Genomic DNA, 23,661 nt, shown 5'->3' with positions numbered 1-23,661 from the left:
GCAGTGTGTTTTGGCCCTTAGTGTTATCAGCCTACAAACAGGGGGTGCATCACCATATACAGTTTTCTTAAGCAAATAGATTTTTGTGAATCTGTTGCAAAGTTTCTTAGCTGGAGATCCATTCATGAGGTCGACGGCCTATTTGAGAACTGAAGAGATTTGCGCAGTGCAGGTTGGCAATGCTGCTGCAAAGAACCTGCTCAAGCATAAATGAATGTTGTCATTGAGATGAGATTATATATATATATATATATATATATATATATATATATATACACATACATATATATCCTCAGATAACGGCACTCCTGATGACGTCAGATGTGACAAAACATGTTGGGCGGAGCCACGTACACATACACCATCAGGCACGCACAGCTGCAAGTTGGTTATCTTTGTTGTTCTAAACCCATTCTGGCTCTGTTTTGTCATGCTGACCTTACTGTATGCTGAATTTATGCCTAACGATATCTGATGACATGTGAGTGCTTTAATATTAAAGGAATATCAGTTTTAGCAGAGTAGAGCAGTGTGTTTTGGCCCTAAAGCCCCGTACACACGTACCGATGGTCGGCATACAAATGTTCCTCTTTTCTCCCCGGGATGTCGGTGTCTGCTGAAAAGTGCAAAGACAGCACAAGGACAGCACAAGAATTTTGTCCGCCGACTGCAGAAGTGATGTCATGTAATGGTTAACTTTCCCTGTGTTTTCTATTTTCTGAGCATGCCCAGTCTTGCAAATCTGCGGTCTGTCGGCCGAATTGTGTACTGACAGGCGAACAATCGTCCGTTCTGGTGTCGGCATACAAAAATTTTCATGTTTGCAAGAAAGACTTTTGTCCGCGGATTGTGCGCAGACATCTGTCGGAGGCACCATACTAACACGCGTACAATCGGCAGATCCTTCGTCCACCGACGTTTGTATGCCGACGATCGGTACGTGTGTACGGGCCTTTAGTGTTATCAGCCTACAAACAGGAGGTGCATCATGCATCACTATATACAGTTTCCTGCAGGATCTCCAGCTAAGAAACTTTGCAACAGATTCACAAAAATCTATTTCCCTAATGATATCTGATGACATGTGAGTGCATTTTTACTATTGAAGGGACATCAGTTTTAGCAGGGTGTTGCAGTGTGTTATGGCCCTTAGCGTTGTCAGCCTACAAACAGGAAGTGAGTGTTGTCAGCCTACAAGCAGGAAGTGCTGTTACCATCAGGATTTCAAGAGAAGAAAATTTGCAACAATTTTCCCACAAAAACGGTTTGCTTCATAAATCTGTGTACAAGACAAGATGCCAAACATAATTAAAAAAAGAAAAAATAGATTTAAGGCCGATTTTTAATTTTTTTGAGTGTGCCAACATGAACGGAGTTAGGACAGCCCATTAAAATGAATGGTCTCTCAACACATCAAAATATCCTGAAAATTGCACGTTGCAGCGTGCTGCGGCACATGTGCGGTGTCTTTTTGAATTAGGTTGCCATTCAAAATGAAGCACCCGAGCGCAACAACATAATGTTATGGCATCGTAATTATGCAATCGGGCCCTTGGGGTTTACCTATTCTTTTTTGAATGCCAAGGATCAACTCATTTTAAGTATTTATATGGCTAAAATGTATTTATTAAATGATTATACGAATTGCGTAGAGTAAACTGCCAAGTGCAGCAGAAACTTGTAAATAGTAGAACAATAATAATGACACTACATAAATAGAAACACGCCGAGTGTTAATTATTTTTTTCTGTTTGCTATGTATGTATTGTTGTTTGATGCTGAATAAAGACTTTTATCATTTTTCAGAGATGGCGTATTCATTCCAATACATAAATAAACCCCTTTTTGATAGTTAAGTGATACAGTGCCTTGAAAAAGTATTCATACCCCTGAAATTTTCCACATTTTGCCATGTTGCAACCAAATGTAAATGTATTTTTATTGGTATTTTATGTGATAGACCGACACAAAGTGGCACATAATTGTGAAGTGGAAGAAAAATTATAAATAGTTTTCTACTTTTTTTTTTTACAAGTAAATATCTGAACAGTGTGGCGTGCATTTGTATTCACCCCCCCCCCCCCACCCCTTTACTCTGATACCCCTAACTAAAATCTAGTAGAACCAATTGTCTTCAGAAGTCACCTAATTAATAAAGTTCACCTGTGTGCAATTTAATCTCAGTATAAATGCAGCTGTTCTGTGAAGCCCTCAGAGGTTTGTTAGTGAACAAACAGCATCATGAAGGCCAAGGAACACACCAGACAGGTCAGGGATAAAGTTGTGGAGAAGGTTAAAGCAGGGTAAGGTTATAAAAAAAATCTCCCAAGCTTTGAACATCTCATGGAGCTCTGTTCAATCCATCATGGGAAAATGGAAAGAGTATGGCACAACTGCAACCCTACCAAGACATGGCCGTCCACCTAAACTGACCGGCCGGGCAAGGAGAGCATTCATCAGAGAAGCAGCCAAGAGGCCCATGGGAACTCTGGAGGAGCTGCAGAGATCCACAGCTCAGGTGGGAGAATCTGTCCACAGGACAACTATTAGTCGTGCGCTCCACAAATCTGCCCTTTATGGAAGAGTGAGAAGAAGAAAGCCATAAGAAGTCCCATTTGTAGTTTGTGAGAAGCCATGTGGGGGACACAGCAAACGTGGAAGAAGGAGCTCTGCTCAGATGAGACCAAAATTGAACTTTTTGGCCTAAAATCAAAATGCTATGTGTGGCGGAAAAGTAACACTGCACATCACCCTGAACACACCATCCCCACCGTGAAACATGGTGGTGGCAGCATCATGTTGTGGGGATGCTTTTCTTCAGCAGGGACAGGGAAGCTGGTCAGAGTTGATGGGAAGATGGATGGAGCCAAATACAGGGCAATCTTAGAAGAAAACCTGTTAACCACTTGCCGACTGCCTAACGCCGATCTACGTCGGCAGTCAGCCCCTCACAGGCAAAGTGACGTAGGGCTACGTCACTAGCTTGTGAGGGTCTAGGGAGCGAGCGCGCGCCCCCGGAGGCGTGGTCACGGACCCCCCCGCGCGTGTGACCAGCGGACTCTATGTCCGCCGGTCACTCGGCGATCGGCGGGGGAGAGGGAGAATGTCAGGCAGCTTGTGTAAACAAGCCACCTGTCATTCTCCTCGCTGTAAAGACACTGATCACACGGATCTAGTATGTAGATCCGTCGATCAGTGTCCTTACAGCTCAAGCCACAGCCAATCACAGTAGAAAGCACGCCCCTAGGGATACACACAGCCCCTCCCTCCCAAATAAAGTTAACCCCTTCACTACCAGTGTATTTTTACAGTAACAGTGCATATGTATAGCACTGATTACTGTAGAAATGTCACTGGTAACCCCAAAAGTGTCACAAATGTCAGTCAAGGGTCCGATCTGTCCGCCCCAATGTCGCAGTACCGCAAAAAAAAAAAAATCGCAGATCGCCGCCATTACGCGTTAAAAAAAAAACAACAAAAATGACAAAAATCTTTCCCTTTGTTAGTAAACGCGATAACTTTTGCGCAAACCAATCAAAATACGCTTTTTGAGATTTTTTTTTTACCAAACATAGGTAGCGTAAAACAAATTGGCCGAAAATGTTAAAAAATTTTGATTTTTACATTTTTTTGGGGGGAATTTCATATAAAAAAATGTGAAAAATATTGCTATTTTTGCAAAATTGACGCTCTTTTTTTGTTTATAGCGCGTGATCAAAAAATCGCACAGGTGATCAAATGCCACCAAAAGAAAGCTCTGTTTGTGGGAAAAAAAGGACGCCAAATTTGTTTAGGTACAGCGTCGCACGACCGCACAATTGTCCGTTAAAGTCACGCAGTGCCGAATCGCAAAATACCCCCTGGTCGGAATGGGGGTAAAATCTTCCGGGGCTTAAGTGGTTAAGAGTCTGCAAAAGACTTGAGACTGGGGCGGAGGTTCACCTTCCAGCAGGACAACGACCCGAAACATCCAGCCAGAGCTACAATGGAATGGTTTAGATCAAAACATATTCATGTTAGAATGGCCCAATCACAGTCCAGACCCAAATCACATTGAGAATCTGTGGCAAGACTTGAAAATTGCTGTTCACAGACGCTCCCCATCCAATCTGACAGAGCTTGAGATATTTTGCAAAGCAGAATGGGCAAAAATGTCCTCTCTAGATGTGCAAAGCTGGTAGAGACATCCCCAAAAAGACTGGTGCGCAGTCATGTTGGAACAGGAAGGGGTCATCCCCAAACTTTTGCCACAAAGTTGGGAGCATAAAATTGTCAGAAATGTCTGGGTATGCTGACACCCTAAATCCCCGTACACACGATCAGATTATCGAACGATCTGTCGTCCGTTTTTTGTGGCATGCTAGTCTGATGTGGAAAGTGAAGAGGTTATTTTCATACGAATTTTCCCGTATGACAGAATTCTACTTAAGAAGTGATGTCATGTGTTGGATTGTTTTGTTTGTGTTCTTTCATCTCTGAGCATGCCCAGTCTTGCTCTTAAGATTTTTTTCTCCATCGAAAACTGTACTAATGAGATGAAAATCGGACGTTGTGTTGACGGACGATAAAACTTTTATAGCCTGCACATCAGGATTTTTTCAGCCGAAAAGTCGGAGTCAGCTGTCGAAAGGACCGCACTAACAATCCGAAAATCGACAGATCGGTCTTTGGACGAAATTTCCCTTCAGATTTTCTTATCGTGTGTACGGGCCTTAAAAGTTCCCTTCATTTCAACTAAGGGGCCAAGCCCAACCCCTGAAAAACAACCCCCACACTATAATCCCCCTCCACCAAATGATTTGGACCAGTGCACAAAGCAAGGTCCATAAAGACATGGATGAGTGAGTTTGGGGTGGAGGAACGTGACTGGCCTGACCTCAACCCAATAGAAAACCTCTGGGATAAATTAGAACGGAGACTACCAGCCAGGCCTTCTCGTCCAACATTATTGCCTGACCTCACAAATGAGCTTCTGGAAGAATGGTCAAACATTCCCATAGACACTCCTAAACCTTGCGGACAGCCTTCCCAGAAGAGTTGAAGCTGTTATAGCTGCAAAGGGTGGGCCAACTTAATGTTGAACTCTACAGACTAAGACTGGGATGCTATCAAAGTTCATGTGTGTGTAAAGGCAGGCGTCCCAATACTTTTGGTAATATAGTGTGGATGGGGTGTTCTGTAGTCCTTCCTGTCCAAGGGTGACAACTCCTCCATAGATACAGTGAGGCAAGTGAGCGTGGTCACCCTGGAACCCAGCAAGTGTGTTACTGCCAGGTTCACCAGGTAAAAATAAAGGCAAAAATATAACCTATATATATATTATTTTCGATAACCGCTCCATTTTGTGGGTATGTACTCAGTGAGGGAGACCTCAGATGGAACAGCCCAGGGCCCATTCTTTTTCTCTAACCCCCGGGATTACACCGACCCGGTATATAACGAGGCACTCATGAAGTCATTAAGTCTTAATATTCTTTTACTTAAAGCAACAGTGTAATATACACAATTAATTATATAATGCATTCCCTTGTGCCCCTCCCCCTGATCAACACATAATTAAACGTTTTCAATCAAAAAATTTAAATTTTCCAGAAATACCTTTTTTTAGACCCAGTATAGTCATCACTGGATCTGTCTGCAAGCTTTTGCTTGTAGCAAGATCAAGTTTGCAGTTTCCTGTTCATGAATTTTTTTTTCCTTTTAGGGTTGGCATCCAAATCGCTGTATTGCTCTTTCCAAGGCATTGTTTGAAAGAACACATTCCTGGCATCCCTTTGGACATGTATCCCCTGCAGGCCTACTGGGTGCTGCAAGACTTTAGCTGTGCAATCTGCTGATCAGTAATCAAGCAATTGGTCAGCAGATTGCACGGCTATGTTTTCCAGCACCCAGTGGCCTGCAGGGGATGCATGTCTGAAGGTGTGCTGGGGGTGTGTTCTTTGAAGGTATGCTGGGGATGTATTCTTTCAAACAATGCTTGGGAGGAGCAGAACAGCGACTGACGCCAACCCTAAAAGAGCAAAAATTATTCTTGGCGCAGAAAGCTAATGGCTGTGAGAAGCGTCTTAAAGACGATGGCAGTTTGCAGGCAATTGAGAATAATACCAGAGAGGGACTTGCTACAAGTGAGGGAAAAAAAAAGATGAGGCTGTGGCTTTATTGCCGATAATTACACAGAACTGACCAATGGAAGGGACTCTTTATATTCATTAACATGATATTCGTGCTGTTCCCTGAATTGTGTCGTTCCCTGAATAAACTTCTTAAACGCTTCCCGCTGATTTACTGTGGCAGTGCGGCCCTCCTGCGCGGAACGACGTAGACCTACGTCGATCGCGCGCCTGCGCGCCGCCGCGCACCCACCTCCACTCGGCAGCAGGGACTCCAATACACGGGGCAGGCAGCTCCCATTGCCGCCTGACACCCTCAATCGCTCCCCGCTGAGAGAGAAGAACGGTCAGCTGTTGTAAACGCAGCTGACCGTTCTTCTCTCTGGAATGATCACAGAGCGCCTGTGATCCTTCTATATAGGACCACAGGTCTCCGTGATCATTTCACAAGCCCCGCCCCCATACAGTTAGAAACACGCCCCTAGGCTCACATTTAACCCCTTGATCACCCACAGTGTTAACTGTATATAGGATCACAGGTCTCCATGATCATTTCACAAGCCCCGCCCATACAGTTAGAAACACGCCCCTAGGCTCACATTTAACCGCTTGATCACCCACAGTGTTAACCCCTTCCCTGCCAGTGTCATTATTACAATAACAGTGCATATTTTTAGCACTGATTACTGTAGTAATGTCACTGGTTCCCCCAAAAGTGTCAAAAATGTCAGTTAGGGGTCCGATCTGTCCGCCGCAATGTCGCAGTCCGCTAAAAATCGCTGATCGCCGCCATTACTAGTGAAAAGAAACAATAAAAATGACATAAATCTTTCCCGTAGTTTGTAGACGCAATAACTTTTGCGCAAACCAATCAAAATACGCTTATTGCGATTTAATTTTACCAAAAATATGTAGCAGAAAACAGATTGGCCTAAAATGTTAAATTCAGATTTTAATTTTTTTTTTATTTTAGGAATGTTATATGGCAGAATATATATTTTTCTTTTTCAGAATTGTCGCTCTTTTTTTGTTTATAGCGCAAAAAATAAAAATCACACAGGTGATCAAATACTACCAAAAGAAAAAACTCTATTTGTGGGAAAAAAAAAGGACATCATTTTATTTGGGTATAGCGCCGCACGACCTCGTAATTGTCAGTTAAAGTAACGCAGTGCCGAATTGCAAAATATGGCCTGGTCATTAAGGGGGAAAATCTTCCAGTCCAGAAGTGGTTAATTTGCTTTGAAATCCCTACATTTTAGGGATCAAATCTCAAGTTAATGAAAATAGTTAAATCTGAAGTTTATTATACACATATAATACATTCCCTTCTCCCTCGATCAACAATTTCCACATTTTAAGTAATTATATATCTCTTTTGAGAACCAGCGGCATCATCACTAGCTCTGTCTGGTGGTCTTTGCTTTGAGTTTAGAGGAAAGAACCACCAGGCTCCTGAAAATGTCACGTAGCGCCCCTGATTTGATGAAAGAACACATCCCCAGCATCCCTTTGAAGGTGCATACTCCTCCCTGATGGTCAATGGGTACTGCAGGCTTAAAGCGGAAGTATCCCCCGAGTAAGAAAAGAAAAAAAAATCCCTGCAAGACAATGGCATAATGAGCTAGTATGCATTGCATATTATGAAATACTTACCTTAGAACGAAGCCCCCACGCGGTCGCCCGGACACCGCTAAGGGAGCTGTCATGTTCCCTCAGTGTCTCTTCCGGATTCAGAGGCTCCGGCGCTGTGAGTGGCCGGAACCGCGATGACATCACTCCCGCGCATGCGCATGGGAGTTCACTTTCCGGCAAGGAGCTCTGAAGGTCAGCCAGACCTACAGAGCGCATGCGCCGCTGGTGTCAGCAGCTGCATGCAGGGTGAATATCTCCTAAACCATGCAGGTTTAGGAGATATTAATTTTACCTACAGGTAAGCCTTATTATAGGCTTACCTGTAGGCAAAAGTTAAAAAGCGGAGTATAATACCGCTTTAAAGAAGTGATTGTAAAGGCTGAATTCTATGCATGAAGGTAAAAACTGGATTTTTGTAAGAACTTAACGTAAAATCCTTTTCTCTGAAGTCCATTGACAGACGCAGCTCTTACGCTTCTTATACCATAGGGTTATGCTGCCCCCTACAGTACTAAGCAGTGAAAAAATTCACTGACACGCCTACAGGGGCTGTCCTTCACGGCATAACCCCACACACACTCTGCCACAAGCAATTTTCATAGCAAGCAGTGAAAAAAGATACAAACCATAATCATAACAGAGGGGCGGGTGCTGCGTCTGTCAATTTCTTACAAAAATCCAGTTTTCTCTATCGTCCGTTGACAGACCCTTCTTATACCATAGGGTTATGCTGCCCCCTGCAGGAGTAGTACTAAGCAGTGAAAAATTTCACAGACACGCCTACAGGGGCTGTCCTTCACGGCATAACCCCACACACACTAATTAGGGGATTGGAGGACCTTAATTATGAAGAGCACTTACAAGCGCTTGATTTATTCTCCCTGGAGAAGAGACGCCTGAGAGGTGACATAGCGATATACAAGTACCTCAATGGTGATCTCAGCATAGGAACAAAAACTATTCAGTCGCAAGGAATGCATGAGGACACAAGGCCATACAATGCGATTAGAGGAGAAGCGTTTTAACCTCAGGCTACACAGGGGGTTCTTTACAGTAAGGGCTACAAGACTGTGGAATTCTCTACCACAAATGGTAGTAACTGCCCAGAGTATGGCTACGCTTAAGAGACTCTTGAAAGTACATCTCAAGGATCAAAACATTCAGGGGTATGGGAGGTGATTATGGCCACACACACCTACACAGGTTGAACTGGATAGACTATTGTCTTTGTTCAGCCTCAACTACTATGCAACACTCTGCCATAAGCCATTTTCGTAGCAAGCAATGAAAAAGAAGACACAAACCATCCCCATAACAGAGGGGCGGGTGCTGCGTCTGTCAATGGACTTCAGAGAAAAGGATTTTACGGTAAGTTCTTACAAAAATCCAGTTTTCTCTATCATCCATTGACAGACGCAGCTCTTATGCTTCTTATACCATAGGGTTATGCTGCCCCCTACAGGAGTAGTAACTAGGCAGTGAAAAAATTCACAGACACGCCTACAGGGACTGTCCTTCACGGCATAACCCCACACATACTCTGCCATAAGCCAGTTTCATAGCAAGCAGTGAAAAAGAAGACACAAACCATCCCCATAACAGAGGGATGGGTGCTGCATCTGTCAATGGACTTAAGAGAAAAGGATTTTACGGTAAGTACTTACAAAAATCCAGTTTTCTCTAGCATCCATTGACAGACGCAGCTCTTATGCTTCTTATACCATAGGGACGTCCAAAAGCAGTGTAGGCATGAGGGGTGGGAAGAAGTGTGCACGGACGACCAAGTCGCCGCCTTACACACTTGAGTAACAGAGATCTGATGAGGAAAGGCGCTCTGGTAGGACGCGCTGTCACAGGGAAAGGAGGAACCTGACCCTTCAAAGAATAAGCCTGTACAACCGTCTGCCTAATCCATCTGGATATAGTCACAGCAGATGCAGCCAACCCTTGCGAGATCCCTCGGTAAGGACAAAAAAAAAAAAAGAGTCTGATTTCCTAAGACTCCGTGGCCAACCGGTAAACCCTGATCGCCCAAACCCCATCCAGAGAGCACAAGGCAATTTCCTTGGGATGCTTAGGCTTAGGACAGAGTGAAGGCAAAACAATGTCTTCATTGAAATGGAAATCAGACACCACCGTAGGAAGAAAAAACGGATTTGGTCGGAGAACCACTTTATCACTGTGGAGGACCAAATAAGGCAAACGACAGGAAAGCGTCAATTCAGATACTTTGTGAGCAGAAGTAATAGCCACAAAGGCAACCTTCTGAGATAATAAAGGCAGAGATATGTCCCTATATTATCAAAAAGAGGCTATTGAAGAATAGACAAAACCAAAGTCAAATCCCACGGAAGGGGGATCGTCTTGGAGGAGCCATATGACACACCCCTTGAATAAAGGTGCAAATTAAGGTATTAGCAGCCAACAGGCATTGGAAGTACATCGCCAAAGCAGACACTTGGCCCTTGATCATGCCCAAAGCCAACCATTGCTCAACCCCGTTTTGCAATAAAGCTAAGACCCTAGCCACCGAAAAAAAGAAGGCAAGGGTGCAATTTTTTCGATTCACACCATGAAATATACGTCTTCCATGTGCGATGATAAATCTTTCTGGAAGTCGCTGTTCTAGCCCTCAGCAGGGTAGGAAGCACAGACCGCTATCTCTCAGCACCTGGCCTTAAAGCCCACGGCTGTAAAGCAGGATGGAGAATCGGCCCCTGATACATCAGGTCCTCCCTCAAAGGCAACCGCCAGGGAGGCACGACGACCATCTTTACCAGGTCTGCGTACCAAGACCGACGAGGTCAGTCTGGAGCCACCAGAATCACCGGAACATTCTCCACCGCCATCCTGCGGATAAACCTCGACAACAGCTGTATCGGAGGGAAGGCATAAATCAGCCGATACTGGCTCAGAGGAGCTACCAATGCGTCTGTGGCGTCGGCCAGAGCATCTCTAGCTCTGGCCACAAACCTTTGCACCTCTTTATTTAGCTGAGACACAAACAGGTCGACCTCCGGGTTCCCCGACGAACACACAGGAGACTAAATACCTCTGAATGAAGGGACCATTCCCCGGTATCCAGAACCTGACCAATTCTCCACTCCCGGAATGTGAACTGCGGAGAGAGCCGGAACCGATCTTTCCGCCCACGTCAGAATCTCGGCCACCTCCTGGGCCACCCGGGCACTCTTTGTGCCCCTTTGATGATTGATGTAGGCCACAGCCGTGGCATTGTCCAATTGGATCTGAACCGGGAGACCGCGCAGTCGATTTGTCCAATAGATCAGACAAATCTTGATTGCTCCGAGTACCAGAACATAGATCGCTAAAGAAGACCCCTCTGTCAACCAGACTCCGGGGGTACAGGGGTTGTCGAGCACTCTGCCCCAGCCCGACAGGCTGGCATCCGTGGTGACCACCGTCCACAGCAGTGGTAGAAAAGACTTGCCCTGACTCAGGGCAGACGACTGAAGCCACCAACAGAGCGTTGACCTCGTGAGTCAGCTCAAACTTATCATTCTGTCTAAGGACTGTAGATCCTTGTTCCACTTGACAAGGATCCCCTTTTGCAAAAGCCAGAAATGAAACTGAGCGAAGGGGACCACCTCGAAGGTCGACAACATCAGACTCAGGGCTCTCATGCATGTCTGTAGAGAAGAGATATCGCTTTCCAGCAGCAATCGGATCTCTCCCTGCAACTTCTGAATTTTGTCTCTGGGAAGAAAGACCCTCGCCACAGAGAAGTCCAGAGTTAGTCCCAGGTAATCCAGTTGCACCGACGGGGTCAGTGCAGATTATTTGAAGCTGATGATCCACCCAAACTCTTGAAGGGTCTGAACCGTGATTGACAGATCGTCCAACAAGGCTGGGTGAGAGCTTGCTCTCAACAGGAGATCGACCAGATATCTTAGGATCGCAATCCCTCTTTTGCGCAGCAATGCAAACACTGGGGCCAAAACCTTGGTGAAGACTCTAGGTTTTGAAGACTCAGTTAGCGGGTAACGCCACAAACTGAATGTGCTCCTCGGCCACCGCAAAACGGAGATACCTCTGGTGTCCCCCGTATATAGGGATGTGCACATACGCATCTTTGATGTCAATGGAGGCTAAAAAAACAAAAAACAAAAAACAAAAACCCCCTGATCCAAAGACGCTGCTACTGGCCGAATGGATTCCATCTGAAACAACTGCACCCGCACAAAGCGGTTAAGAGACTTGAGGTCCAATCTAGGACGCACCTTGACCTCTTTCCTGGGCACCGTGCACAGGTTTGAATAAAAACCTCAAAACCGGTCTTGCAAGGGAACCGACACAATCACTTCTTGTGCAAGGAGGTCTTGCACTGCCTCCCTAAGATCCTTCAAGCGATCTGGAGACAGATGAAGATTTGAGGGAAAGAATCTGTCTGCCGGCCGAGACCGAAATTTGAACTTGTGCCCGGAAGGAATAGGTTTGTGAACTCCAGCGGTTAGAGATCGAGTCAGCAAAGGGATAACTGTGTTTAAATCACTTAGGCACCCCGCCATTGTTCATTCACAATATCGTGAAATTCCTCGGAACAAGGAAACACCTGACCCGATTTCGGGGCTTTACGGGAGATAAAACTACCCGCGTTCCTGACTGTGTGGGCTCATCAGTCAATTGTAAAAAGTTTCCCTTACTGAACAAATCAGTGCTTCCACCAGAAGCAGCTGAGGAGGAAAGGGCCTCTTCGCCATTCCGAATGCGAGGACAGGGATTCCTCAGGGAGGGGGGATTTCCGTGGCAACCATATCAGTCTCTGAATCAGAAGACAGAGAAGATAGCAGCCATATTTGGTTAGCAACATGTTTCATGACCAGATCAACCTTTGATGCCGGACATTTCAATGCTGCAGAAAAAGACACTATGGACTGCGAGCCGGACGTACTGGGTGTCTGACGGAGAATTTACCTCCTGGGACTCCATTTTGCAATGGGACAAAAAAACGGGCACTGCCCCTTTAAATTCGCGATCCGCACCGCCCGATCGCACTGTACCTGGAGCTACCCTTTAAACAGCGACAGATAGCAGAGTGCGCAGGGGATGCCCAGAAACTACCCCCAATACTGTACCACCTGACAGAGGAACCAGCAGCGTCTGCAGCATGGAGAACTGAGCACAGGAAGTGGCATCAATCCACAAGAGGCTAAACTGCCTGTGTAGCTCCAGGCTACAACAAAATGGCACCAATACAACTCTATAGGAAGCCCAGGGAAAATGGCCACATCACCTCACACATAGGGAGCCGATGGCCACACCTAAGATGGTGGCCGAACGCTTCCATGCGGTCAGGATCCAGATACAAGGCCACCCCAAGGATCTACCTAAAATGACCCCACAGGATAAGGTACCACTGTATACCCCCCCCCCCGACTCGGGCACCAGGTGCCGAATATAGCGCCCCCATGAGGGAGCAGGGAAGGCAGGGCCGGAATCCTGATAGGCCAGGGGGATCTTTTAGGAAAAGGGGTCCTATTATACCCAGGAGTGAGCCCACATCCCCCCAGAGGCCACTAGGGACATGGGGGGCTCAGTTTACTCACCATACCATGGACCGGGTGGGCTTCGTTCCGGACAGACCACCTTCCACCCTGAGTGGGGGTGCTGCCAGCCGAGGGGTACGCTGTGATTCAGGGCGTTCCAGGTCGATGCGTCCCGGCGAGACATTCACTCGCAGGCTCGTCCCCGTCCATAGGGGCTCTGTCGTGGCGAGGCCTAGTGCGGGACTATAACCTACTCACGCTCGTCGGCCAGGCTGGGAGACCTTAAGAATCTATATTATCCAGTGCGAAACCTCAGCCGGCTGTCACTTGCAGTTCACCAGGAGGATCCCCCTGACACTAGCTAGCATTAGTGAGTAAAGAGAAATAAACAGAAATATCCTTAAAAGAACAAAAAACCTGAGACTGAAGTCCCAGCAGGAAACCTAGGTCCTACTCCTTCACTAGGCAGCAAGAAAACTGGCTTGTGGCAGAGTGTGTGGGGTTATGCCGTGAAGGACAGCCCCTGTAGGCGTGTCAGTGAACTTTTTACTGCATAGTACTACTCCTGTAGGGGGCAGCATAACCCTGTGGTATAAGAAGCAAAAGAGCTGCGTCTGTCAATGGACGATAGAGAAAAACCTTCTGTGTGCTGCCCCCCCCCCAATACTCACCTGAGCCCCCTCTCAATCTAGCTATGTGCATGGGAGCTTCAGCTGTCCTAGGTGTCTCTCTCTCCTCCTGCTGTCAATCACAGCCAGTAAGCCAATGGGATGAGAGCGGGGGCGGGGCAGAGCCGCAGTTCTGTGTGTCTCATGGACGCATAGAGAAGGGCTCGGGACTGAGCATGCACCAGTTCCTCCATAGCAAGTAGGTTGCTATTAGGGGCACTGGTCAAGGGGGGAGGAGCCAGGTGCACTGATGGGGAACCTGCGAAGAGGTGGATCAGGGCTGCTCTGTGCAAAACCGTTACACAGAGCAGGTAATTATGACATGTTAGCTATTTAAAAAAAAGAAAAACCCTTAAATATCACTTTAAAGAGGAAGTAAACTTCTGTAAGTAACTTTTACCTATAAGTAGGCCTATAATAAGGCTTACCTATAGGTAGTGCAGGGGCAGACTGGCAACTTTCAGCCCAGGGGGCAAGTACAAACCAGAGGCCCATGGTGCAGCGACTCCCACTCTCCCTTTTCCTATCCTTCTCCTGACCTCCATTCCAGGTTGAAGCCCTGCTCCAGGTACTCTCTACTCATTGGCTGAATTCGGGTTCCCAACCTGGCCAGCAGGGGGCGGTTGGGGGAGCTGGGACAGCTCGGTTGGGGCTGACCAGGGGAAGAGAGTTTCAAGTGGGTCATGGAACCGGCCTCTGCTCAGACACAACTACCACCTTCAATGCAGGGGAGGGAGGCCTGTGCTCTGTCCTTGTCTTCATCCTGCACTCAGGATGTCAGTGGCGGTGACTTTTTACCTCTCTTTACCAAGAATCCTTTAGGCATGTCTGTGGCAGAAGCACAACAGCCTTCTTACAGGACATCAGAGCAGCCCAGGAGGCAATTGCCCCCCTGCCCCCTGGCCCAGAGCTCCCCTGAGGCCCAGAGCTCCCCTGAGGTAGTGTAAAAATTCTTCTAAACATGCACTTAGGAGATATTAACTGTGCATGCAGCCAGTGACATCATGCGCGCTGAAGGAACGGCCATCCATGCCGTTCCATCAGAGCCCTGTGCCGTAATCGGGAGTGACGTCCATGAACCCGGAGTCTATGAACCCGGAAGCAAAACGGGTGAAGATGGGAGCCCCTGCAGCACTGACATCTCGGTGAAGGAACAGCTTCGTTTTAAGGTAAGTTTTACATAATATGCTAGTATGCGATGCATACTAGCGAGTGATCGACCGATGTCGTTTTTTTACCGTCGATACCGATATTTTGGTCATCGGATATAGGTATCGGCCGGTATTTATTTATTTTTAATGTCTACAGGTACTGTGGTGGAGGGATCTGGGGGTCTAAAAGACCCCAAACCCCTCCTCTGTACTTAAAGCATTCAAAAATGCCAAGTTTGGCTGTGGTGCAGATGGAGATGGCGGTGAAGGTAGGATGCCCGGGTCTCCCGGTGGGACAGGAGACCCGGGCGAGTCCCCTCCCACTCCTTGGAATGACAGCTAAGCGGCTTCTCAGCCACATCAGTTGTCATTACAAGACAGCTGACCGTTGGCTATGGACACCGGTCCCGGGGTGATGCCTCTAGCTGCAGGTTTCACTCCGGTACAAGCACTTTCCCGAAATATCAGCAATATCGGTAAATCAGAAAGCCGATTCCGATAGATCGGGGAAAGTCCATATCGGCCCTCGATATATATCGAGTTTGCTGATAACGGTCGATCCCCAATACTAGCACATTATGCCTTTACCTTGCAGGGTAAGAAGAAAATAAAAAAGTCCAGTGGTATACTACCGCTTTAAGCTGTCCAATCTGCTGATCAGCTCCTTGAACATACACATCTAAAGGGATGCTGGGGATGTGTTCTTTCATATAACGTTTTTGGAACACGACGACTGATGGCAGGGGAAACGAACAGACAGGCCTGTGTAATTATGGGTAATTAGGAAAAGAAAAAATATAAAGTAATAGCTCATTTTTTTATTTCTATGGGAAGCTGAAAAATAATATATAATTTACTTCTTTATAGAATGAAAGTGTGGGCAACAACTGTCACTATACCAGTGATATTTCTTCAAATGTAACTAAAGTCCCGTAAACTGTAGATAAAAAAATAATTTCTTAATAGCAGGACTACAGAGACACTGGCTGTAGTGTAGCAAAAAAAAAAAAAAATTAAAATTAAAAATAAAATAAAATAAAAATTAAAAATAAAATAAAATAAAAATAAAAAAGCTAAACAAATGATCTGCAATTTTTGCTTCAACAAAAGTCCATCACTAAATAGGAAATGTAGAGAGGAACGATATCTCAGATCGGGGAATATAAAGCCGGTGGCTTTCCATGAAGTGTGCAGTCTGTACATTGAGGTATAGGGACAATAGTTAGGGCGAGAAGAGCTCCACCTGGTGGACATGATAAGTCAGTGCAATAAAGGCAAATGCATAGGTAAGGTTCCAGTTCCTGGACTGAGGACGCCCTGATCTTGGTGCCCTGATTGAGGACCCGGTGTGAGAAGTGAGGGGGGGGGGGTGGTGTTGATTTAGGCATCATTTACAAACCACTGCAGGAGCCGTATTGGGTAAAGAGCCAGCAATGATCAAAATTCAGCCAATGGCTGTCCCCCCACTCACAGTGCTGTCCGATCTGTTCCTGCTGGATAACCGGGAGGAGACAAGTAACAAAAAGAAGTTGGGGTGTCACTGAAGATGCCGGTTTCAAATATTGGGGGCGTGGCTTCCCTTCTTCACTTCCTTGAACGTCACCTTCTCCTTGTTCAGTGGCAATTCTGACAACGTGGGTCACATTTTCTTCCGTTCACGTTACATCGGCACCCCCCTGAGGTGTCTCCTGGACCCTGCATGTACAGAAAATGGGGGGGAGGGGTTATTCTGCGTATACACATTGTCATTGGAGTGACATCATCAAACCAAATGCATCGCCTTTAAACAGTTATGGGGAACCTTTGCACCCCGAATGTTTTGGAACTACATTTCTCATGATGCTCATGCACTCTGCAGTGTAGTTGAGCATCATGGGAAATGTAGTTCCAACACCTTGGGTGCCAAGGTTCACCATCACTGAAACCACCTTCAAGAAACACCTCTTTTGAGACCCAATGACGTCATCACTAGCTCTGTCTGGTGGCCTTTGCTTTGAGTTTGGTGGAAAGAACCACCAGGCTCCTGAAAACGTCAGGAAGCGCCCTGATTTGAATCATCTTTTAAGAGTGTTGTATGAAAGAACACATCCCCAGCATCCCTTTGATTGTGCATACTCCTCCCTGCTGTTCAATGGGTACTGCAGACTTAAAGTGGTTGCAAAGGCTAAAAGCCCCTTTCACATGAATGGTTAGATATCAGCTTATAGCTGCGCAAAGAGGATCTTATTTACCGCAGCTAAATGCAGATAATGCATCCCTATGACCCCGTTCACACACTGCCTTTAACAACGTTTTCATAACATACGGTTTTGTGCATTTAACCAGTTCTGGACCGGAAGGATTTGCCCCCTTAACCACTTCTGGACCACCCCCACTGCAGATATACTGCGGCAGGCAGTCCCTCCTACGCGAATCGACATAGGGCTACGTCGGTCGCTTGCCTGCAGCTAGGGGGCGAGTGCCCCCCCCCAGCGGTGGCGACTCCGATGCACGGGCTGGCGGCTCTGATTGCTGCCTGACACCCGCGATCGTTCCCCACTGAGAGAGAAGAACGGTCGGCTGTTGTAAACACATCTGACCGTTCTTCTCCCTGGAATGATCACAGAGCCCCTGTGATCCTTCTATATAGGATCACAGGTCTCTATGGTCATTTCACAAGCCACGCCCACATACAGTTAGAATCACTCCCCTAGGCTCACATTTAACCCCTTAATCACCCACTGTGTTAACCCCTTCCCTGCCAGTGTCATTATTACAGTGACAGTGAATATTTTTAGCACTGATTACTGTAGTAATGTCACTGGTCCCCCCAAAAGTGTCATAAATGTCAGTTAGGGGTCCGATCTGTCCGGCGCAATGTCGCAGTCCCGTTAAAAATCGCAGATCGCCGCCATTACTAGTAAAAAAAAACAATAAAAATGACATAAATCTTTCCCCGTAGTTAGTAGAAGCAAATAACTTTTGCGCAAACCAATCAAAATACGCTTATTGCAATTTTTTTTACTAACAATATGTAGCAGAAAAACGGAATTTTTGTAAAATCTTACCTGTAAAATTCCTTTCTCTGAGTCCTCCGACAGTCGCCGCCTCTTCATATTCGTCACATATGGGGTATTAGACTTTGCTCCGAAGGAGTAGCTAGGCAACAGAATATGTTAACAATAAAGCTTTAACATATCCCACCCTCAAGGGGTGGTCCCCTCAGTCAATACCCTCCTACTTCCTGCAACCATATCTCAGTTTTAGTGGAATAGCAGTAGAGTATACATACAAACCCCAAAAGAGGGGCGGGGGCGGCGACTGTCGGAGGACTCAGAGAAAGGAATTTTACAGGTAAGATTTTACAAAAATTCCGTTTTCTCTTACGTCCTCCGACAGTCGCCGCCTCTTCATATTCGTCACATATGGGGACGTCCCAAAGCAGTGCAAACATGAGGGGTGGGAAACGCATCCGCGCCGAAAGGCAACGCAGTCTCCACATCAAAGAAAGGAACCTTACCAAAGGAAGGAACTAGCTGGGCAACAGCAAAAATAAGTGCTCAACAGGAGCAACAACCCAGGAAAAGACAAAAAACCAGGGGATACAAAACTTATCCCAACAGCCAGGAGTCCCCAACAAGGGACCCTAGGGAACAGCCGCACTAAGAACCTTGCGGCCAAAGGAAGCATCCGCCGATGCCTGAACATCTACTTTGTAGAATTTTGTGAAAGTGTGCACGGTCGACCAAGTCGCCGCCTTACACACCTGGGCAACAGAAGCCCCATGACGACAGGCCCAAGACGTACTCAGAGATCTAGTAGAGTGCGCCTTCACAGGCACAGGGGGAACCTTCCCCTGCAAGGCATAAGCCTGTTCAATGGTCTGCCTGATCCATTTGGCAATGGTAGAGGCGGAAGCCGCCATGCCCTTCCGAGGACCCTCTGGAAGAACAAACAAGGAGTCCGTCTTTCGAAAAGACTCAGTCGATTTAAGGCAAACCCTAATCGCTCGAACAACATCCAGAGAATGCAATCTCACCTCCTTAGGATGGTTAGGCTTCGTGCACAACGAAGGCAAAACAATATCCTCGTTAAGATGGAATTCCGAAACTCGTTTCGGCAGAAAAGAAGGATTAGGTCGCAAGACCACCTTATCCAAATGAACAACCAGGTACGGAGACTTGCAGGACAAAGCCGCCAGTTCCGACACTCTGCGAGCCGAAGTGATCGCCACCAAAAAGGCGACCTTTTTGGACAACATAGACAACGAGATCTCCCTGATCTGTTCAAAAGGAGCACGTTGTAACACAGACAGGACTAGATTCAAGTCCCAAGGGGGCAAGGGATCCCTCCTAGGAGGAACCAGATGCCGCACACCCTGAATAAAAGTGCCAACCAAGGAGTTGGAAGCTACGGGACGTTGAAACAGAACGGCCAGCGCAGACACCTGACCCTTTATCGTAGCCAGCGCCAAACGCTGATCGACACCCGTCTGAAGGAAAGACAGCACACGGGAAACCGAGTACGTGCGGGGTGAAAACCCCCTGGACTCACACCAGGCAAAATAGGCCTTCCAAGTACGGTAATAAACCTTTCCCGAGGAAGACTTCCTCGCGTTGATCAAGGTATGAACAACCTCTGGAGAGAGACCCTTCTCCTTCAGGACCTCGGTCTCAACAGCCAGGCCGTCAAAGCCAGCGACTGTAAAGCAGGATGGTAAATCGGTCCTTGAGACAGTAGATCGTCCCGAAGAGGCAGACGCCAGGGGGCGTCGACCGCCAGATTCACGAGGTCTGCGTACCAGGACCGGCGAGGCCAGTCCGGTGCCACAAGAATCACCGTGCTGCGTTCCGAGTGTAACCTGCGAAGGAACCGGGACAGCAACTGAATCGGTGGAAACGCGTACATCAGCCTGTACTGATGCCACGGGGCCACTAACGCGTCCGACGCGTCCGCCCGAGGGTCGCGCGTCCTTGCCACGAACCTCTTCACCTTGTAGTTGAGGCGAGACGCGAACAGGTCCACATCTGGAAGACCCCACTTCGCGCACAACATCTGGAAGACAGCCGGGTGGAGAGACCATTCCCCCTGATCCAGGGTCTGGCGACTCAGATAGTCCGCCTGCCAGTTCTCCACTCCCGGAATGTGAACCGCCGTTATCGCCGGGACATGAGTCTCGGCCCAAGACAGAATGTCGGCCACTTCTCGAGCCGCTCGGGCACTCCTGGTGCCCCCTTGGTGGTTGATGTAGGCCACCGCCGTGGCATTGTCCGTCTGCACCCGAACCGGGCAGCCCTGCAGCCGGTCCGTCCAGCGATGAAGACAGAGCCTTATCGCACGCAATTCCAGAATGTTGATCGGGAGGGAAGACTCCCCCTCCGACCAGGTCCCCTGGGCGGACAGAACGCCCAGAACACCACCCCAGCCCGACAGGCTGGCATCCGTGGTGATTATCGTCCACGAGATCGGACGAAACGACTTGCCCCCGGACACCAACGGGGACTGGAGCCACCACAGGAGGTTTTCCCTGGTGCGATGACTCAACGAGATCTGAAGATCCAGAGATTGAGGTCGCCCGTCCCACTTGGACAAGATCTCCGCTTGGAGACCCCGCGTGTGAAACTGCGCGAAAGGAATCGCCTCGAAAGCCGAGACCATCAATCCCAGACATCTCATACACGTCCGCAGAGACGAGTTCGGAACGTCCCTGAGGGACCTGACTTCCTCCTGAAGAGTCCTGAGTTTGTCTTCCGGCAGGAAGACCTTCGCCTGCACCGAGTCCAGTATCATTCCCAGATAGGGAAGACGAACCGACGGACTCAGAGTCGACTTTGGAACATTTATCGTCCAACCGAACTCCTGCAGAGTTTGCATCGTGACAGACAGGTCCTTCTCCAGACCCTGACTGGTCGCAGACCGAATCAGAATGTCGTCCAGATACCCCAGGACAGAAATGCCCTGGGCTCTCAATAATGCCAGAACCGGTGCAAGCACCTTGGTGAAGACCCGCGGAGCCGAGGCGAGCCCAAAGGGCAACGCCACGAACTGGTAGTGATCCTCCGCAATGGCAAATCGAAGGTATCTCTGATGACCCTCGAATATGGGGATGTGCAGATACGCATCCTTCAAATCGATGGAGGCCATGAATTCCCCCGGAACCAGGGCAGCCACCACCGAGCGCAGGGATTCCATGCGGAACTTGCGAACCCGCACAGAGCGGTTCAGAGCTTTCAAGTCCAGAATTGGACGAACCTTGCCCTCCTTTCTGGGCACAGTGAACAGATTGGAACAAAACCCCCGAAATCTGTCCCGATGAGGCACCGGAACCACCACTCCCTGAGCCCTCAGGTCCCGCACCGCCAGGCGCAGATCCCGCAGGCGCTCTGGAGACAGTTGTAGATTTGAGGGAAAAAATCTGCTCTCTGGCCGAGAGAGAAACTCGATCTTGTAACCAGATCGAACGATTTCCAGAACCCATCTGTCCCGCACACGGGCCAACCAGGGCTGAAGAAAACCGAGCAAGCGTCCCCCCACCCCAAAACTGGGTGAGGGCGCCCCTTCAGGCCGAACTGTTATGGGCCGCAGGTCCGGATTGGCCGGACTTCTGTTTTCCAGACCAGGGCTTCTTCTGAGAGCCCTGGCCCTTGAACGGTTTGCCCTTGTAGTGCGGCCGAAAGGCACGAAAGGACCCCTGAGGGGGTCGAAAATTAGCATGCTTCTTCCCAGAAGCCCCCTTAGCCTTGGGGAAATGGGGCAAGAGAGTGCTCTTACCCCCAGTAATCCCCTTAATCAACACATCCAGGGACTCCCCAAAAAGGCGAGACCCATCATAAGGCAGATTGGCTAAGGTTTTACGTGAAGATTGGTCCACCGACCAACATTTCAACCAAACCAGGCGGCGAGACAACACCGCCACGCTGTGCACACGCGCGGCCAACGGAATCAGGTCCAGGTCCGCATCACACAGATACATGACACCCTGGTGGATCTGATCCACCATATCCAGGGTCGCCGCTGAGGCCGAATCGGCCACTAGGACGCGCCTAAGCATCTGCGTCCAACTTGCGATCGCCTGGGCCGCCATGAGAGAAGCAAACAGAGCCTTAAGCATAGAACCCGTAACAGAATAAGTATGACGGGCAAGAGACTCCAGTCTCCTATCCGTGGCATCACGGAAAATAGGGGATCCCTCTGCCGGGATCGCAGTGGCTTTGTTCAAAACCGCAATAGCATGATCTACTGGCGGAGGCACACACCACCGTTCATCAGTGGCAGGCGAGAAAGGATAACGCAGCTTAAATTTACTTGGTACCGCAAAAGGCTTGCGCAAATCGCGCCATTGGTCCTTAACAGCGCGCTGAAAATCAGCATTGCAGGGAAAGACCTGCGGCGTCCTGCGTTTTCTCTGCGTCCCATAAGCCGCCAAGGCAGCTGGGGGACACACCTCGTCCTGCAAACGTAGCGTCTGCTTAATGGAAGCAATCAACTCATCCATGATTGCAAGCTCTTCAGGCGAGCCAGGGGGAGAATTATCAACCCCCTCAACTTCAGCCTCTACCTCAGACCCCACTAGATCCAGAGAGGAGCGGGACCCCGATAGGGGGGTCCCCGCCAGAACAGCCCCATCACCTTCACCCTCAGAATCAGAGGACAGAGCAACTCTGGGCCGTTTAGTAGATTGAGCAGCCACCAGCATTTGCACCTGTGCAGCAAGGCCAGCCACAATAGTGGCCAAATCCCCCCCTGGGGGGGAAACAGCGGTCCCCTGGCTTTCCACCAAGACTGTGGGAAATTTGCCCTCCTGAGAATCCATTGCCCCTGTATGCCAGACAACCAAGGGTTAACTGCCCCCTTACAGCAAGCGCGGCAAGCGCAGCCCACCGCACCACACTCAGGCACAATGAGACCCCCACAGGGAATATACAGACTGAATACAGGCAATGGAACACAGGAATAGAAGGATAAAACCTGAGGAGACTCCGCTGCTGCTGCTGCCTCGATCGGTGCTTCCAGGAGAGAGGAAGTGATGCTGCCAGGGCGCTCTATGTAAGCCTATGGAGGCTACAAGAAAATGGCCGCCGTGCATGTAAACCATGCGGCCGGAGCGGGCGCCGGTAAAATGGCGCCGTTTGGCGCCGAAATCGCCGCTCCACAGTGCATAAAATCACACACAATATCATCCCATAATATGGATATATGTTAGATCGCCGCAGCGATCGCTGTATATGCCCCAACATGCCATTAAAAACATGCCCCACAGCACACAGCTCCTCACACTGCCCAGCCTGACATACTCAGTGTCATACAGCTCCCCCCCCCCCTTGCAGCCCACAGCATGCAGCCGAGAGATAGGGAGACAAGCAGTGTGATTAAAGGCAGGTTACACAGTCCCAGACTGAGACCCCCCCAGACAGACAGGTCCCCACATAGATACACTTACCTCACATGGCGTGGGGAACCCGCACAGGCGAACAAGCCGCTGCACATGAGGCAGGGAGAGTCGCTACTCAAGACGCACACAATGGCGGTTCAGAAACCGCACAGCGTCCGGTGAGGTAGCCACCTCACCAATCATCCCTGCACCGAACAGGGATGGGTCGTTCACCGTGCC

The 23,661-nt window shown here is 48.4% G+C and overlaps 1 protein-coding gene across 1 annotated transcript in view; it reads right to left on the bottom strand.

The window, feature by feature from the left end:
* Positions 1–16,573: 16,573 nt before the first annotated feature.
* RBCK1 (RANBP2-type and C3HC4-type zinc finger containing 1) overlaps positions 16,574–23,661 on the bottom strand; it is a 105,926-nt gene continuing 98,838 nt past the window's right edge. Inside the window, exon 14 of the mRNA XM_082258795.1 lies at positions 16,574–16,766. Within this exon, the coding sequence (XP_082114921.1) occupies positions 16,686–16,766 (81 nt within the window). The 3' untranslated portion in view covers positions 16,574–16,685. The remainder of the gene's footprint in view (positions 16,767–23,661) is intronic.

The sequence above is a fragment of the Pelophylax lessonae genome (genome assembly GCF_965119305.1).
Source record: "Pelophylax lessonae genome assembly, chromosome: 5".
NCBI lineage: Eukaryota > Metazoa > Chordata > Amphibia > Anura > Ranidae > Pelophylax > Pelophylax lessonae.
The sequence above is the reverse complement of the archived record's forward strand: the minus strand, read 5'-3'. Positions and strand labels throughout refer to the sequence as shown.